Source organism: Acromyrmex echinatior, chromosome 19, assembly GCF_024713525.1.
Source record: "Acromyrmex echinatior isolate Ae372 chromosome 19, ASM2471352v2, whole genome shotgun sequence".
Lineage (NCBI taxonomy): Eukaryota > Metazoa > Arthropoda > Insecta > Hymenoptera > Formicidae > Acromyrmex > Acromyrmex echinatior.
Genome location: NC_141870.1, coordinates 2,639,187 through 2,658,862, shown reverse-complemented (window position 1 = coordinate 2,658,862; position 19,676 = coordinate 2,639,187). Strand labels below are relative to the sequence as shown.

The 19,676-nt window shown below is 31.9% G+C and overlaps 2 protein-coding genes across 15 annotated transcripts in view; one reads left to right on the top strand and one right to left on the bottom strand.

The window, feature by feature from the left end:
* Window positions 1-14,765, top strand: part of Pi3K68D (phosphatidylinositol-4-phosphate 3-kinase catalytic subunit Pi3K68D) — a 238,671-nt gene extending 223,906 nt beyond the window's left edge. For 3 of the 11 annotated variants that reach the window (XM_087416192.1, XM_087416200.1, XM_087416201.1), the window contains 26 exons: window positions 1,796-2,034; window positions 2,305-2,514; window positions 2,778-3,015; window positions 3,202-3,246; window positions 3,651-3,897; window positions 4,058-4,278; window positions 4,346-4,454; window positions 4,530-4,691; window positions 4,773-5,002; window positions 5,091-5,190; window positions 5,292-5,711; window positions 5,809-6,010; window positions 6,087-6,260; window positions 6,401-6,667; window positions 6,748-6,936; window positions 7,015-7,246; window positions 7,506-7,652; window positions 7,733-7,981; window positions 8,080-8,516; window positions 8,634-8,790; window positions 9,862-10,097; window positions 10,266-10,466; window positions 12,569-12,765; window positions 13,129-13,379; window positions 13,644-13,803; window positions 14,009-14,765. In XM_087416192.1, coding sequence (XP_087272318.1) covers window positions 1,796-2,034; window positions 2,305-2,514; window positions 2,778-3,015; window positions 3,202-3,246; window positions 3,651-3,897; window positions 4,058-4,278; window positions 4,346-4,454; window positions 4,530-4,691; window positions 4,773-5,002; window positions 5,091-5,190; window positions 5,292-5,711; window positions 5,809-6,010; window positions 6,087-6,260; window positions 6,401-6,667; window positions 6,748-6,936; window positions 7,015-7,246; window positions 7,506-7,652; window positions 7,733-7,981; window positions 8,080-8,516; window positions 8,634-8,790; window positions 9,862-10,097; window positions 10,266-10,466; window positions 12,569-12,765; window positions 13,129-13,379; window positions 13,644-13,803; window positions 14,009-14,028 — 5,340 coding nt within the window. In that variant the 3' untranslated portion in view covers window positions 14,029-14,765. The other 8 variants (XM_011059099.2, XM_011059100.2, XM_087416193.1 and 5 more) reach the window with 8 other exon arrangements.
* LOC105147823 (uncharacterized) lies at window positions 10,492-12,560 on the bottom strand. 4 transcript variants are annotated; one of them, XM_087416205.1, is made up of 4 exons: window positions 12,175-12,560; window positions 11,950-12,045; window positions 11,741-11,825; window positions 10,492-11,570 (listed from the first exon to the last, which is right to left on the bottom strand). In XM_087416205.1, exon 4 carries the CDS (start codon window positions 11,541-11,543, stop codon window positions 11,091-11,093), a length of 453 nt encoding a protein of 150 aa, XP_087272331.1. In that variant the 5' UTR covers window positions 11,544-11,570; window positions 11,741-11,825; window positions 11,950-12,045; window positions 12,175-12,560; the 3' UTR covers window positions 10,492-11,090. The 4 variants fall into 4 exon arrangements, with proteins under 4 accessions (XP_087272331.1, XP_087272330.1, XP_087272333.1 ...); XM_087416204.1 differs by having other exon boundaries at window positions 10,492-11,549; XM_087416207.1 differs by lacking the exon at window positions 11,741-11,825 and having other exon boundaries at window positions 10,492-11,549.
* Window positions 14,766-19,676: the final 4,911 nt, after the last annotated feature.

Here is a 19,676-nt window from a genome sequence, read left to right as displayed (position 1 = left end):
TTTTAATTTAAAAATAAAAAAATATATGGAATGATTTTATATTCTAAAATACTTTAAATGGATAAAACTAATGTCTTTACTACAATTACGAAAACATTAAGTTGTTATCAGCGGCCCTTATTTCTATGTACTTATATACATACAATTAAAAATAATTGGTCGAATTGACATCGATGGACCAAGGCCATCAATATCGATCAATATCGATTAAACTAATTATTTCAAGGAGGGTACAAGCAGAATACGAGTGACATCAAAATGATGTCAAAACTACAAGTCACTCATTCAATTATCATCCAGTTTAATATTATTTTAACGTTATCATGACTTATCCTACTTGAGCAGCATTCATACGACAAATTTATCTTATATTAAATTCTAATAATTCGCTTTTAATTTTCCACGAAGAGCACTGTGTGAGTGTATATATGTACTTTACTTTTGTAACTGTAAAATATATTTATATAAATGCGGTGTTTCGAAAAAAATTAAATACCACGCTGTTCAGACAAATTTTACGTATCGCGCATTGCTCGATCGATGTAATTTGAATCATTTTTTACTTATTTTCATTATCATTCTTTGAACGGTGGCTTGTCCGTGCGAAAGCGCCGACTTTATGAATCACCCGGTATAAACAAACAAAGTCGCACAAGCATTATAGCAGCTACGCGCTTCCATATACGAACGGAGCTGCCGGGGACAATTTATCGTGACGCGGAGACGCGTGCACGGTAAGCGGAACTCCTATAACTGGTCGCGAGCCTACGCGCTCCATAAATTGAATCGAATAAGGCTCGCGCGATCAACGCGAGGAGCGCGGGCCCGTTGGTCGTCGGCGAAGCCACTTCCTTGACGCGCCGTAATAGCGGCTGCAGTGCCGTCTCGCACGTTGGCGTCGTTGACCACCGTAACAGTATAACGTATAACATATATATACATACTCGAGCGAGTCGAGTCAGTGCGCCGGTTGCCGTCGGACGCCCGTTAGAGGTTTCGGAGCGAACTTGGAAGGGGACTCGACGAAAACCGCGCCGGAACCCGAGACGGGAGCGGAGCGCCGGGCGAGGACGTTACTTTCCTGAACGCTGCGTCGGCGGATCGTCTCGTTTAATCGAGCGAGGAAGCGAGAGAAAGAGAGAGAAAGAGAAAGAGAGAGAAATACGAGCACCTGTCAGCCGAGAAACGTGCCTGTTCGGAGAATAATGTTACGGTGAGCCGCCGGCGAATTTATCAAGTTGCTCCGAAGTCCAGCAGTAGCCATCGCGCAGCTGATAACGCGGCCCTTTAAACGCACACGCCGCGCAGCTCCGGATTCCTCCTCTCTCGTTATTATTGCTCCTTTTCTTCCTTTCCCCCGTTGTTTATCGATACACACGCGTTGCGTTGCTCGCTCCAGCTTGCTCTGGAGTCAGTTTGGAATCTGGCAGCCAGTAGCGCACGCGTCGGCAGTCGCTACGTGTCACCGTGTCCGCGAAAGTCGAGAAATACGTCCGACGCGGTGACGTTTTCAGGGTGACACGGAGCGACGCGAGATGCGAGATGCACGATAGTCGTTAGGCACTCCCGTGAGAGACGCCGTCCTCGAGGCTGAGAGCGATTCATTTGGACTCACTCGCCTCGCCGTATGAGCGGAAATATCTCCGCTCCAGCTGCTGTTCCCGTCACTGACTCCGTTCCGTTATAGGTTAGAACGTGTGATTTATGACACCAATCCTAATTCGACTGTTACTTGCGACGGATCGTAGGGAAACGTATTGTCGCCGTAACAATAGGCGTTCGAATCTCATTTCAGATGTCACACTACAGTAAAAATACCTGCGACCAAAGGACTGCGATGATCGATCATGAAAGGAAGTATCAGGAGGATTTGGAACAAGCCAAGGCTCTCAGTTTGGAGACCTTGGCTCTAGAAAAATACAGATTGGAGAAGTTGCGATTGGAACTTAGTAACGTGCAGCAGGCATGCATCATTCAAAACAATGTGTGCAATACAAATAGTGTGTTAGAGACAGACAGCTCGCAAGGAGAAAGGTATATATTTCGTCACTCATCACATTCTCATTAGTTGATTTTAACTTTACAATTGATTATAATTTGATAATATATTATTTTATATTATATATAATTTAATATAATATATATTGATTACAATTGATTATAATTTTATAATATGATATAAAAATAATTTGATATAAAATCTATATACAATAATTGGATATAATTTAATAATTTTTAACTTGATAGAAGCGTTACTGTTTACTGTCTAATAGTACTTAAGTCATTTATGCATTATATATACAGGTCTCAATGCAGAAGTCGACCAAGGCCTGGATGCATTAACACAAATCAAAAAAGTACTGCAATATTAGCTCCGCCACCTCCAATACCATGTAGAAGAAATTCGACGACTGCCACGTCAAGTCAAGATACCACTGATCTAATCAATTTTACAAGCCCTATAAAACAGGATAATTTGGTTGAATATTGTTCAACTCCACCTCCACCACCACCGTAAATATATATTTTTGTCATAAGTATGTCTAGTTGAGAGACAAGGCAATTTTTTAAAGAACCTGTTTGCATTTATATAAACATGTTTTTATAATTATTTTTAAAATTATATAACAATCATATTAATTCTATTTTGATTTTGAAGTAAATCATGAAGTTTTTATATTATCAATTTTTGAGTAATTTTAAAATCTGATAAATTATGCTTTTTTTTTATGGACGATAATTTTTATCTTTACTAAAAAGATTGTGGCTGTTTACAGAAAAGCACCAATAGAACCTAAATGGGATACTCATCCGTCATTATTGAAGAAACAGTCAAGAGTATCTCGAAGCAACAGTTCAGTTGGCGCATATCAGTCTAGGGACTTTAGGTATCACTCCCTTTCCCCAGGCCCGCGATCTTCGACAGCACCATGTACGCCAGGAACACCAGGAATCAGTCCTATCATGTCAAGAGCTAGTAGTGTTAGCAATAATGTACCTGATATTGCACCACAGGTAATACAGATTTCTATAGAAATCTCTTCTGAAATGAATATTCTAAACTCTCTTTCTCTCTCTCTCTCTCTCTCTCTCTCTCTCTCTCTCTCTCTCTCACTCACAAAATTATTTTTTTTTATTTGTTTTTTATTTGTTAAGGTGATTAATACGGAGCAGTCTGTTAAAACACACTTTTCTTTACAGCCTGCATGGAAATCTATTATCTTTAAGCATTTTTTCTTCACGCAGGTATATCATGTCTGAAGATTTAGAAGATGCTCATTTTTTTCTTTTTTATTTAGCATAATACTTTTTAATATTAAAAATAAATTATATATATTTTTTATTGTTGTCTCTTAACCTTTAGACGGCGGGGATTTATTTTCAAATTCTTACAGAACTTTTCCTTGAAAAAAAATTTGTTATGATTTTTTATATGATTGTATTCCTTACCTCAAAATATGACATTGTTTCAGCGCTTCTATAATGACAATTACCGTCCTGTAAAGGTTAAAAGATGTGCAAAAAGATTTGAAATATTTAATATATATTCTATTGCTAGTTTTACTAATTTTTTAAGAAAAAAATTTTATTAATTAATGACGAAAAATCCAGAGAATATTGTTGAATATATTTATATACTTCTTTTTTAGATTCCTCCATTGCCTATAAATTATAGACCAACTGTTGCACCTGCCATATGTGCTCCATTTTGTATGGATGATGAACAGTTGAATATATTAAAAGTGATAGAGAAAAAGCCAAATAGCAATCTTATAGATTTGAATAGTTTCGAGCAAACAGAAGACAAAACCAATGTACGAGTTAGCGTATTGGAAGCATTCGATCCATTACTTATTAAGACTGACAATGGAAGTAATTCTAGAGAATTTAAAGATGGTAAAAATTAAATCTTATCTTTTTTAAATTATTAATATAATATAAAATAAATGTACAAAAATAATAGCATAAAATAATATAGCCAAATTTAAAACTCAAACACATGAAAAATGCAAGTACATTCTATTATTCTGACATTATCATTGAATAATTGTTGCAGATTCGCAATCGCAAATTAGTGGCAGTGTATATGATCCATTCGACCCGTTTGATTATATGTATAGCACAAATGAAAGTGTCAACTCGGATCCGGTTTATGCCGCTGTGGAGAAATCTGCAAAATCGCCAGCTGTGTCGCCAGCCGCACCACCTCCACTGCCTCCTCGAAATTCGTCCGCATGGAATACTATAGAGAGACGAAGAACCTCTTTAGATCGTCGAGTAAGTCCCGAAAAAATTTAAAAGTCCAGTTTAGTAAAACAGTTACACTTTTTAATATTATTTTTAGCAGAAGCGTCAAACACGATTGTATGAGAATGTAACAGTCATTAAAACTAGATCGTCTCTGCATGATTGTGATCTGAAGGCATTTCACAACATGATAAAGTCTATACGAAGTTAGTAAAGAACGTTCTTTTCTTATGATATACTAATACACTTTTTATTGTGCTCATAACTTGGCTCAATTTTAGGCGAGTTTCCATTTAATAATCCTAGTACAAATATTGGATATGTTGTTAGCCCAATAATGGAGAATCTCTATCCAGATGGTACAAGTATAAAATTAGTAGTTCATCCACAATTACCCAGTAACGATAAAGATCCTGTACCATCTATTACTTTCACTTGTAATGGTAAGTTAAAAAAATTTATTTTCGAAATAAAATTGCTTTCTCTTTTTTTACATTAAAATTGTATTAAACATTATGTTTTAGTGAATTGCAGTGTCGAACATGTTATCTTGAACGTTGCCTGTTCCTTGGATGATGAAGATACAGTAAATGTAGAAAAGTATTGTTTAAGAGTATGGGGGCTAGCTGAGTATCTTGCACCTAACACAACCTTAGCACAATACGAATACATACACTTATGTATTAAATTAGAAAAAGATATTGAATTAGCTATAATGAGCAGAGCACAAATTAAACAATCCATTGCTCGAACGGTTAATATGACGAATATGTTATACAAGCATTATTATAACGTATCACAAACAGGCTATTTAAATCATTATTCTACTTTTTCTTTTCTAGTTACAAGATGATAATTGTGATCAGTCTCTAAAATTAGAAGACATTCTACCAAATGAACCATCGCAGCCTATTTCATATGATACATTACTTATTTTACTAGGTATATATATTCACATATATACATATATAAGAAAGAATTGTTATTAATGATATATTTACATGTACACAACAATGTACATTTTGTTATGTTATTTATTGTAGAGACAGTAGAAAAGGAAATGGAACGCGTAGAAACTGCAGCGTTACAATTGGCAACCACAAATCAAGGTTCTACCTTATTACCTCAACTTCAACCGCACGGTGTAGTACAAGCAGTTAAAGCAGTATGTGCCTTAATGGGAAACATTGAAACATTTGAAATTACGGAAGCTGTTGACAATTTCGTAAATGCTTGCTGTCAATTTCTGCCGCAAGTTCATACAGCTAATATAGAATGTAAAAAGCCGGAGATTATACATGAAGATGGCGATTACGCTGTGGTTACTTTGAGAAAAAAGTTTCCCGATGTGATTGCCTCTCATTGTCATAAAATTCGTGACGCAATTCAAGAACTCGTCGAGACGTACTGTCATGCATTTAAGGTCGACTTTCAATTGAATAGCAAAGGAGAATTTCCAACAAGTAAGAAGTTACACTAATTTTCTAACGCAATATATTATATTTTGTATAAGATAAAATTATGATATACTACTAATCATGATATACTTTCTCTTAATAGATACACTGATTGCGACAGAAGTAATCGATACTATTTTGGTGCGTGTTGGAGCTCTGCATAGGCTACCAACTACATGGAAACATGACGATTATATAGTGGCAGCTCAAATCTTTCATGGAACTAGACCTGTAGGAAATCCAGTTTTGTCGGAACCAATGACGGTTAGCACGAATTTTTATCCAAGAATTTTATTTAATTCATGGTAAGTACGAGAATGCACTTACAATGATCAAAAATTCCAAATGTCGATTTAATAAAAATTATACAAATTATATAAGGTTGGAATTTCGTGGAATAAGTGTGTGTCAAGTGCCACGGGAGGCGAGACTTGTGTTAGTTCTTTATGGACGTACGCTGCAGCCTGCGGAGCACGAATCTAATTCATCTGCAGAGAACGCAATGCAGAAAGAAGAACTTGGATGGGGTGCTATACAATTCTTCGATTATGACGGGTAAATGACGCGTCTGCCACAGATTGTTCTTTGCATTCAGCTTTTTATCTTTGAAATTTTTATAGTCACCTTGTGTTTTTCGTTGCTTCATATATATATATATATATATATACCTTTATATACCTTTATTTTAATTCTAGCGTTATGAGCCAAGGAAGTTTTTTTCTGTCTCTTTGGCCAGCTATCGCAGACAAACGATTAGGTCCAGCGCCAGCGCCTGGAATCCATCCCCGCGGCGATACTCATCCCATTATAGGACTAGAATTACCCGATTATGGGGGAAAGGTTTTATTCCCTAATTCTTCGGAATTGCGAGATTATGACGTGAAATCATTAGATTTTAATTCGTTAGATCAAAATACGCAAGAGCTATTAATAGACATTACACAGCAAGATACATTTTCGAGGTATGTTGTAATTATGTGATTAAAAATATAGATTTAAATTTATTAAATGATATTTTTTAAAAGCTGATTTCTATTTCTAGACCGCCTATCGATGAAAGAGAAATTTTATGGGAGAAAAGGCATTATTTACATGATAGACCTGAAGCTTTACCAAAAGTATTACTAGCTGCACACAGTTGGGATTGGGCTTGTCTACCGGATTTACATGCATCGCTTAGAATTTGGAGTCCACTGCCTCCAGTACAAGCATTGCAGTTACTTTTACCATGGTATGCATTACTTATTCGATTATTTCTTTATTACAGCTTCTGAAAAACTGTTTTGTAAAACGTCGTGTTTTCTTATAGCTTTCCAGATATGAAAGTTAGAGAGATGGCAGTTGATTGGATCCGCGAATTAAGTAATGATGAATTGGTTGATTATCTACCACAACTACTTCAAGCAATAAAACATGAAACATATGAAGCATCACCTCTAACTCGATTCTTATTAGAACGTGCCTTACTTTCACCAAGAGTGGCTCATTATATTTACTGGTTGCTAAATCAAGCTCTGCCGGGACAAAGTCCCCAGGTACAGGTTGGGTGATCAGCATTGGTGACGTTATTAAATATTTACACATTTGCATAATATTTACTATGGCTTTGTAAATGAAAAATAACTTTTTTTTTATAACTGTATAATTAAAGCACAGAGAATTTCTTCATGCGATATATATTAGTAATATTAATATGTCGCTAATATGTTATTTGAACTTTTCTATTTATATTTCTATTTATATTTCTTTTTTATTTATATTTCTATTTATATTAAATTATAAAGTGCATTTATTTTATAGAATTCTGCTGAAATCTCAACGGAAGATGACAAAGCAATTAGTTGTGCTCGTTATCAACGAAGATTACAATTAATGTTGAGAGCGCTATTAGCAGTTATCGGAGATGCTCTGAGAAACAGTTTTCTCACTCAACAATTGCTAGTTAAAGTAGGTCTTAACTTTTATATCTTGTTTACTTCAAATGGTCTTACGTATTTCAAATATACTTTAAGTTGTAATTTGTACAGAACCTACATCAAGTGGCTGAAAATATTAAAGTTACAAAGGAATCTTTACGAATGGATACACTTAAAACTGGTTTACAAGAAATACACTGCCACTTAAAGGAAGACGATGGAACATGTTTACCACTATCTCCTAGTAAATTAGTATTTGGTATCAATGTACAGACATGTGCCTATTTTCCATCGTTCACTCTTCCATTAAAAATTAACTTTATCAGTTGTGATAATGTTATAAATCCAGCGATATTCAAGGTACATTTTCAATGGGTAATTTGTAAAAATATCTTACAAAACATTATCTTCTTCCAAAACTTTGATATTAATACACACATTGTGTTTTTTTTTTCTAGGTTGGCGATGATTTGCAGCAGGATATGTTGACTCTCCAGATGGTGCGCATTATGGATAAATTGTGGTTGAAGGAAGGTCTTGATTTAAAAATGGTTACTTTTGCTTGTGTGCCCACCGGCCACAAACGCGGAATGATAGAAATGGTAACGAATGCAGAAACGTTACGGAAAATCCAAGTCGAGTTTGGACTAACAGGATCATTTAAGGATCGACCGATCGCGGAGTGGTTAGCGAAGCATAATCCTTCGGAACTGGAATATGAAAGAGCGGTGGATAATTTTACTGCTTCTTGTGCTGGCTACAGCGTTGCCACTTATATTTTAGGAATTTGTGATAGGCATAATGACAATATTATGCTAAAGACATCTGGTCATTTATTTCATATTGATTTTGGAAAATTTCTTGGTGACGCGCAAATGTTTGGAAACTTTAAGAGGTATGTATATATCGTATAAAATATTACGTTTTATTTATTTCTGCACTTACACTCTGTACTATATTTTAAAAGAATAAAAAAGAAAAAATGTATTCTTGCTATTATGTTTTTAATCAGAGATAGGACGCCATTTGTATTGACGTCTGATATGGCATATGTTATAAATGGTGGTGATAAACCTTCAGCGAAATTTCATCATTTCGTCGATTTATGTTGTCAAGCTTTTAATATAGTGCGAAAACATGGAAATCTTATTCTTCATCTTTTTGGATTGGTATGTTTTAAAATATTTTTAAGCTTAGAGGAAAGTAATTATTACGTAATTATGTAATGCACTTAATGATTTTAACAATTTCTAATAAAATATGTGATAAAAGCACGTACATTCACACATCTCACACTTATATTTTTTTAAAATAAAAGTTGCATCTTTCTATAATTTTCATGCAAAATATGATAATAAATTATTAGAATCATGTGTTAATTTCTTTTAGTTTCCAAAAAATAAATTTGTTTGCTACTATACATATATCACAATCTTAAATTTTATATATATATTATTAGGTGTTGGAATTAATTCGTAGCGTTTTACAAGTGATGGGAAGTACTTTCATTAATGTATTTTTTAATGCTCATGTGAAATAAATAACATTCTTTCATTAAAAACGCTACGAATTAATTCCAACACCTAATAATATTTTCAAATTTTATAGTTAAAGTAGATGAATTTTAAAAAATAATTCAAATTTAAGTAACTTAAGTAAATAAATTATTTTGGAAAGATGTTTTCAATGTGATGAGCTGATATGTTTTGAATTAATTATTGTAATAAATACAAACGCATTTTATATGAATTATGCAAACAATTAGACCGAATATATTTGAAATAAAGAATTTTGTAAGTTATGTGGTCAACCACACCGCTATGAAAACAATAAAACCACAACGGAAGAACATATCCGTGTGTTTTATCAGAAAGCGGACCGTTATCTCACTAAACTATATGCGATGTAGTTAATTAGTATTTATCGCCCGCGCTCATAATATCGTATGCTGCAGCAGTCTGAGTCAATCATGTTAAGAGTAAAGTGTTAGAAGTGAATAAAAAAGTTTAGACATTGTTGTACAATACAACGGAGAGCATTTACAAAGATCACAACAAAAAAATAGATACATTGGTTATTTTTATATATTTAACGAATAAATCACAATGGATAATTTAATATCACGAAAGAATCTTCTCAGTGATTTGCACAAACAAAGTATCATAGCGCGAAAGTTGCACGATATCGAAATAAAAGATCATTTAAACAAGGCGAGAATGAACGAGTATACGACTTCGCAGATGACTTCATCCGGTATTCCTGGGGTGACCGTGGACGCAGTTAGTTATGTGCAGAAAGCACTGCTTCCTGGACAAACAAATCCCGAAGCAGCGGCGACTTTCGCTCGTATGATAGAAAGTTCACTGAAAAGTTGGTTTACGCAATTTAATTTTTTCTTACATAATCTGGCGCAGATGAGATTCTCTGGAGATCACAGTGAGGGGGAATTACTATCCTTCATTCCGCGCACGTACACGTGAGTCTTTTTTTTTGCTAAACGTTATAAGTAAAAGTAATAACGCTCCAAAAAATCAAAAATCTTAAAAAAAAATCTTAAAAGAAAATCTTAAAATCTTAAATTTTACTCGATTTTTCCACGGATAACAGATGATGTATCAATATATTTTTTAAATAATTAATATAGAATGCAGCAAGAAGGTGAATTAACAAGCGTCCAGGTTCATGGATATCAGAAACGCTATGATCCGGAGAAATATTACATGTACATTTTACGAATCCAACGGAAGGGCCAACCAGATCCAACATATTTATTCCGATCATACAAAGAGTTTTGCGAATTCTATCAGAAATTGTGCATACATTTTCCACTTGCTAAAGTAACCAGGTAAATATTTTATATTAATCACATATTCTTCTTTTTGCAAATTCCTATTTTTATTTTTATCTTCTACATTGTTTAACATAAATATTGTAAGATTATTATAATCTTATACATACATTTATTCTAATGCAAAAGCTAAATATTAACATTTTCTTACCCCATATAGCACTGACTTTCAAGGAATGTCTCTAAAAACATCCAATATTAAGGATGTTTTCAGGATGTTCCTCGAATAAAATATGCTGTGTGTATATACTAAAATATTTTATATAAATATATGAGATTATATAATGCATATGTAATTATATTCTATACAGTTAAATTATATTTCAATTTCAAATATAGTGTATAAATAATAAATGCGAACAAACATATATATATATATATATATATATATATACATATATATATATATACACACACACACATGTGTGTGTGTGTGTGTGTGTGTGTGTGTGTGTGTGTGTGTGTGTGTGTGTGTGTGTGTGTGTGTGTGTGTTGTGTGTGTGTGTGTGTAGTATATATAAAAAGATATAAGACAGTAAAGTAGAGATGCCGAATCGAGACAAGAGTATCCCTTTTTTATGCTAAACGTCTATATATGCATTATTTAACATTTTCTCCTTATTAGATCACTAGCTCGTTATCTGAATTGATAAGACTTTTTGTATCTGACGTATTCTGATCTTTAGTTATCTTATTTAATTTCTCGCTACATGCCGATTCCTCTTTTACATTTGGATCTTTGGTGAAAGTAGAAGACTCTATATTTTCAACCGAATAATTATTTATCTGTGGTTTGTTGTCAATGTCTTTTATCGTGATTTCCTCCGAATCAATAATTGACGATGATGTTTGATTTGTAAGATCTGCTCTTGAGCGATTATTTTTCACTATTTCGTTATCGCCACTTGACGTTGAATCACTTACGATTAAAATAGGCGCAGTTGACAATGAGACTTCCATATTTTTTTGAATTGCCGGCTCGAATGAAATTCTCCGATATAAGCCTGTCATTGCTGGAATTTTAGACGCTTCTTTCTCCATCGATAGACTTGCCCGAAACCATTTCAGACCCATTTTCTTCTAAAATTTAATATTAAACTTCTGAAAATCAGTTAATTTATATTGAAAATTTTCAAATTTTAAACGAATTCTTAAATTACCTACAGATAACATTTCCGTATTTTTATTGATAATATTAAAAATATTTTACAAGCTCTTTGTAAATATTACGAAGATATTACATCGTATAAACATAATATAAAATTACTCACTCTTGTGAAAAGAAACGATATATTAACTATAAATTGCGATTTCTCTTTCGAGAATGATGTATATTTATAGAACGTAAATTGTATCCTAAAAAGTACATTATATTTTTTATTTTGTTATCTTACAATATTAATTTTGCTCATACAAGATGACGTGCAATGTAGAGTGATATAATTATTTTCTTCCAATTAGAAAAATTATTTATACTTACAATATAGAACTTTTAAGGCAACTATCATCACCCGTGCTTACTTTAGAAAAAATGCAGATGTTCCAGATCGAGGTTTAGTTGAGCAAATCACAATACCTTTAAAAGTAGAAACTATTATGGCGTGTTATATTGCCACAAATTCGCGACGCAGAGCGAAGACAATATGTCATATGAAATATAAGAAGATATCTTAAACGCAAAAACTCTGCGTTCACAATGTCATACCTTTTGATATGCGTTATCTTAAGATCATCTGATATTAAAGTCTGACATCTCATATCTAACAGTCTTAGTCATACAATGATTAACTTGCGAGCGTAACACAATTCATTAAACGTTAAAGGAACACATTAATTAATACGACACTTTATTCACATTAAAACACTTGAGTTTAAATTCATTCTTTTCCTTACTACAGTACAAAGAGATCTCAATATGACTACTACTCAATACAATACTGTACGTCCTGTACGATCTCTGTTATGTTGTTTATTTACGATATAAGTATCTAACGATAGCTTGATCCTTCGAGACGCGAATAGCGATATTTATGAATATGGAAACATCCTGTTTACTCGCATTGCGAGAATAATCTCGAATCTCTCTGTTTATTTCATAGCTTACCAAGTGGAATTAGCGTGGGACGTTCTAATATTAAACAGGTAGCCGATAAACGACGTGCGGATATAGAAAAGTTTCTTGTGAGTCTGTTTAAAATGGCACCGGAAATATCTCAAAGTGATCTGGTATATACTTTCTTTCATCCACTATTACGAGACCAAAAGAATCCCGACATTCGTTTGCGTAAAGTCAAAGGTATATTTTGATACATTTAAATTTTCCAAATATATATTATTATTATTATTTGTAAACGCTATTTATCAGCTGGGGGGAATTTAAAAAAAACCAGCAAACCGGGGGGGGTTGATCACTCTGCCTATAATCTGTATAATATTTATACATTTGTATTAATAATAAATTTTACAATACGTTAATTTTATATTAATAATAAAGTGAAATTAAATTATTTATTTATACAAAATTTAAAATATAAAATACAAAATATGTAAGTAATAATATTTTTAAAATAATGATGTTCTGAAAAATATAACTTAGCGACCGTTTAAAACTTATATGAAAATAATTTATGGGTTAATATATCATTTTTATTTTTAACAGTTGGAAATAATTGGTGGGCTGAGAAGAGAGTCAGAGATAACATGCAGAGTGGTCAAATCAAATTGGCTCTTCATTATGTTCGCGGCACTTTATCTGTCATGGTTTGCCATGCACGAGGTCTCCCCAAAGTGGCTAATGCTCAAGAGCCAAATACGTATGTGAAGGTATACCTCAAGCCCGATCCTACAAAGGCAACAAAACGGAAAACGAAAGTAGTAAAGAAGAATTGTTATCCATCTTTCATGGAGATGGTAAATAAATCAGATATTTATAATAAGCTATAAATTGTAAATATTAGATGTAATAAAAAGAAATCCATTATTTTTCCAATAGATGGCTTTAGTAATCTGTATCACGCATAGACGAGATACAGATTACTAAAGCCATCTATTGGAAATGGATAAATAATAGATATATAGAATAATAGATATACAGATAATAATAGAATAATACAAAAGTGTATTAATTGCTTAATTAGACAATTAAGCTTAGTAATAACTCATTTTTTACACTAGTTGGAGTATAGAATGCCTCTAGAAGTAATCAGGGAAAGAACGCTCGAAGCAACGATATGGAATCATGATACTTTACAGGAGAATGAATTTCTCGGTGGTATAAGTTTGCCACTCGGACATGTTGACTTGACAAACGAAACTAATGAATGGTTCCCATTAGGTAATGTACGATGAAGCGAGTATAAAGACTGCCCTGGAAAACATATATAGAAGTCCCTTTTAATGCTCATAGATATTATTAAAATCTAAATATATCATATTAGCGCACAATATTAAATCTTTTTTATTATGCACAGCCAAGTGCAATAATCATCGTGCTTTATGACACAGAAATAATGTTTATTTATATAATTTCATATATCTAGCAGAACTTCGGTTTCTTTGACGAAGATAAACTCGAAAAATAAACGTGAAAAATTATGTGATATCTGAAAGAAGATAATTATACGCAGGAGGAGAGTCAACTTTTATAATAATTATTAAAAAAGATAGTTTACACATAATGATGATAGTATAGAATCTGAAAAGCATCTAAATTAAGTTTGCATAACAAGTAGTTTAGGAACGAAAAAAATTTTTTACAGAAATTTTGAGTATATCACATTTATATATTATTTTAATTATATTTTTAATATAATGTATCTGAAAATATGACAAATTTTTTTTTCAGCATGAATTTAATAGATTTACATTGGAGGTTTACTCTTTTATATACAAAATTTTATACACTTATTTATTTACAACACTTTTTACTGACTATTGATCAACAATTGTAAATAGAATGTACTTTATATCATATAAATATGAGAATGAAATTTGTAACTATTAGATTAAGCTCTTTTACACTAAAGTAGTATGATTCCAGCGAAAGAGTTTGCAGTTTTCTATTACAGACATACATCTATTCGTATAAAAATAGTATATGAAAGTTGAATTTGATACACAACATGTAGCGGAATCATGTTTTACGAACTTTTACGGTGTTATTTTATTAGGAAATTATTAAGAAAGAAATAATCTAATAATTGTCTATTTATATAATGGCCTCATTTATAATGTATTATTGATGATTCTGTACATAAATACTCTATCAAATCTATGTAATAAATCATTTTTAAATTATCTATTATGTGTATGTTTCATTGCATATATCACATGTTGTTAAAAAATTATATTTTTACAATTACTTGTGCATTAATTAGCTCCGAATATCTTTACTCTTTTGTTTAAAAATAATTGCCTGCAGTTAAATAAGAAAAATGTTTAATAATTTATTCCGTACGTTTATTTAAATAAAAAAAGAATTGTTTATATTTATAATTTTTCATTAAATCAACTTCCCTTTTTATCAGAAAGGTAATATTTATATAAATACTGTAATACCGATAGAATTCTGATAAAATAAAGTTTGTTAGCTGAGACGCTACTAACATAACTTTAATCTCAGACTGTTCGGACAGCGGATTCCGAAATCAGAAATATCAACATGATTAGATACCAAACAACACTATTTGTTAATAGCAATTAGAGAATATAAGCTAGTACACATATTTACGTACATGATTCATGCTTAGTGTGTCCTAGCTTATACATTTTCTTTATGCTACCAAATTAATAATGAATGAAATTAATGAATAAAATTTATTGAAGATATATGAATTAAAAATTTGAAATTGAAAATTTAAATTTTCAAATTTGTGTTTCTTGAATAAATTTTATTCAATAATTTGTGTACTACTATTAAAATTCGCGTCTAATTCTCATTAGTCCTACCAAATTATTATTTTTTAAAAATTAGGAGTCTTGTTAATTCCTTTATTTTTACACAATTTAACAAATATATATAAACATAATTTAGTATATATACACATATGTTGTGCCTATATCCCAGGTAGCAAAGTTCGTCATTTTGACATCAAATTTAAGTCATGTTTGACGTCAAGTGACCAAAAAGTGATCACTTTTCATTCAGACCAAGTTTTTATTCTATAATGGCATATCGACGTCATTTTTGTAATGTTCCGTGAAGTCGTTATAAGTCGCCAGTTGAGTATAATGGTCAGTAAATGTCCAAAATATGACGTCAAAATGACAAACTGCTTGGGATAAAATGTTTCTTGAGTCCTGTTGGCGAAAAGTTAAAAATACTTTGCCAATTGGGCGCTTCATGAAATATCCGACGCATTATTTGCCGCAAATACGCGTCATTTCTTGAGACATCTTAGTGAGAAATGCGCTAGCAAATTATTTCATGTGCGAAAATGACCATTGCTTTGCTCGAAAAACGAGACCTAAACAACACACACCTGTCTATAAGATGTCTTTATAACATTTTTACGATGTCTTTATGATATTTTTTAAATATGTGTATTTTGTAGAAAGTTGCTTTATGTGAAAAGTTGTATTATATTATTTTAAAACCCATTCAAAATCATGTAAGATAATCGACGGTGTTTTTAATTCTTTCGTGTACTTTTTTTCGCAAGAATTATGATCGCAAATTGCTAATTTTCAAAATTCCTGATTCTGATTACTCTGGTCAGATTCAATCATTACAGAAATCTAATACTGATTAATTTAATACTGGCCAATTTAATACTGAAAATAGTAATTATTTATTTTAAATAGTAAAAACTGTTGTTTAGTATTTGGAGTACCTAATATACAGGGTCCATCTAAATTACAAATATATGCATAATGCGGAAAGAAATTGGACATTTTTATATAATTTAATTTAACTAAAGGACTGTAAAAACCATCTCAGATTTACAATATTAGATTTCTATAACGAAAATTCACGGTAATTTTAAGCGCCACCATAGTTTTGTGTTACGTACAATGCAGTGCAATGATATATAGTAAAAAGATCAACGCTGACAACCCTTCTGTCCAAAGGTCTTTTAGGTCTTTGTGTCCTTTTTTTTTTACAGCTTTTCTTTCCCGAACCTCGAGCGAAACTAATGCTGGACAAAAAATTGCCTATATACCTACATTTTTTTCGCCCAAAGACAATTTTTCTAAACGAATTTTTCTAAACATTCTTTCCGAATGTAGGGATCAATCCAACATTACAACAAATAAACTTACGATCGAAGTTTGAACTTTATGAATTTTCGTTTCATTTTACGAATGCACGTCGTAAAGAAGTTTCCAACTTCAAAAGAACACATACAAAAAATAGATAAAATCTTCTTTTTGATATATGAATCATTTTTGCACGCGATTGTTCTCATGATGGATTGTCGTTTAATGTCTCGTCAATTACTTAATAATTTTATAATTCTGTTATATAAAATATGACATATAAAATTTAATAAAAGTCTGCATTACATAAATATTTTTTACATAAATATTTTTTAATATACATTTTGTATATACTTACTGTTTTACATTATTTATGTGTCTCTTTGTTGGAAGGAAGAAAGGAATGAAGAAGGGAGGAGAGTAATACATAGAAAGAAAAATCTTTTTATCGAAGTTAGACCCAGCGGCGCTGTTAATGAGTAACTTTTTGATAAGTATCCCACGCGAAACTTCACGGGAATGAGATAGAGCCACCATTCGAGACGTCATCAAATAAATATTATGCAATCGCAATTAATAGCTCTCGTGTGTACTTACCGAGATATCGTACACGCGCGGTCGTACGACAACTGTAATACATATGCATATACCATAACAATCATGTATATATTATAAAATTACGTTATTCATTTAATTTATTGCTTCGAATTTCAAATGAAACAGATGATTATTCACGTTTCAGTCTTTCTTTTTAACTATTGGAAAATCTAAAACATTATTTATACATATATCGCTCTGCGATAAGTTGTCTACAAGATTTTGTGTCTTGGCTGCGATATCATACATTGGCCAGAAAACAATTAAAAACTAAGATTTCTGAACACTGAAATCACGTAAAAGCAATTCAACTCGTTTTGTGATGGATGTCCATACTGGAACATGAAATCCATTACATTTTCCTTAGGACGGTATTATAATATTAAAAGAGATAACAATAAAAAATTTATTTCCGAAATACTTCATATTAGATGCGAAAAAATTGTAAGCATTTCCAAATTTATAAACGGTAGTGTCGTTTGATTTTTAATATTTCGGCAGAAGTGGCAATAGTACATTAAATTTTAAAATTCGAAGCAACATAGTTAAAATAGTGAAATGTAAAATGCGAAAAAGAATTTTCAAAGCTATTTTATACGCCTCTACCGCTGTTATTTCTATTTTTAATTTAACCATTTATATCTTGAATCATATATTTGAGGTAAAATCTGGCTATTTCCCAGTTAAGTTATTACGCGGTGTGTTTCTAGGATCTAATGTTATGTTCGCCGATTAAACGTTTGAACTTCCGACCGGCAATAACGCCGGTGCGAAAGCTTCCCGCCCTCGAGGTCGTAGAGCTTTTAGGTACTAATTTTATGTAAAGTTATGAGACGTTGCGGCGCGCTCCAATGTGCCATCATGTTTCCCGCAGGTGCTATAATCAAGAGGTTGCGTTTCACACTGCCGCCGCGCTGCAGTATAACTAAATATTCTGCCTCCAGAAATTTCGACTCTTTTGGAGATGATAGAGTTTACGACGAAAATAATCCACGAAGCTTTCAAGCTTCGTGAAAAGTTAACACGTAGCTGAAAAGTGAAAAGTATATAAAATCGGAAGCACACACATACACAGCGAGATTTTAAGAACGCGTTTGAACACAATTTAATTGTTAACTCGTATTATACATAGAAAAATAATACAGTTATTGTAACAGCATCATTATACATATATTACAATAATATAATAACTATAATATTATATATATATATATATATATTTTTTTTTTTTAAATTGAATTAATTATAAATTCTTTGAAAAGATATCACCGTATAAATAAGCTGCAACGGGCAAACGTGCGCCTTCAGCGGTGAAGTGTTTATGGCATCATAAAAAAATAAAAATAGGAAACATTTTTACGGGCTGATCATTAAAGCCGACTCGACGAAGCAACGAAGATGTCCGCCAATTAATGTTCGTAGCCTCACGTTACTATAACTCTCCGATGTGCACAACGCGATAGGTGTATCGAGTTATCTTCGTCCGTTCAAGCTTTCCTTTCTTTTCGCGCGTTTTATCGTTATAAAAGAGAGAAATTATTTATTCTCCTATATTCAATGGCACGAAGTTGCGAGCCATAAAATTATAGATAGGAGATACAAGTTATAAATTAATGGAAGAAGTCTAAATGTCATAGCAAAAAGTCATTAGAAATATATTAAAATATTGTATTAAAATGTCAGCAAAGTTAAAAATTGTTAATTAAAAATTGTGAGAACTGTATAAATTGCTAATTGCGATGAAATCTTAATTGATCACATTTTTATATAGAAATAGTTTAGAGTAGTTTGAATATCCGACGAGATACGACAAATGAAGATTACAGTCTTGACAAAAATCACAGCTTAACGATGTATTTTACACTTTTGACAACACATATCAAATGAATTCAGCGTTTACTGAAAGAGTATATTTTTTACACAATTGATGTTGAAATGTCTGTAATTATATTATATTTTTGGAATACATTATTATCACACTAAACATTTTGTATAGGTTCACAATGACAAGTTCCTTTAAGTCTTTATTGTTAAATTTGAAGCCTTTTTAATTCACGTTATTATTATATATATTTATGTAAAATTATATGTATATTTATATCATTATTTGAGTTTTGCTACTGGCTTTTGGATTCTTTTACAAATTACAGTTATTCGCTTTTCGAATTAAGAGGAGCTATATTTCTTTATGGAATCTTATTACAAGTGATGTATAAAGAAGTGAATAAATCCATTTGCTGACTAGCTAGATCATCATTTTATGTTATTCTAAGGAATAATGTTAAAATACCTCTCTTGATTAATGATTGATATTTTTAAACACATATTGAGGATATTACAGAACAAGAATTTTACGACTAAAAATAAATCACTAAATCTATAAATTAGACCCGCAGTCTGTAATAAAGGAAC

Excerpts from the sequence above, each read along its gene's own strand:
- LOC105147823 (XM_087416205.1), bottom strand. The coding sequence starts at position 11,543 with ATGGGTCTGAAATGGTTTCGGGCAAGTCTATCGATGGAGAAAGAAGCG.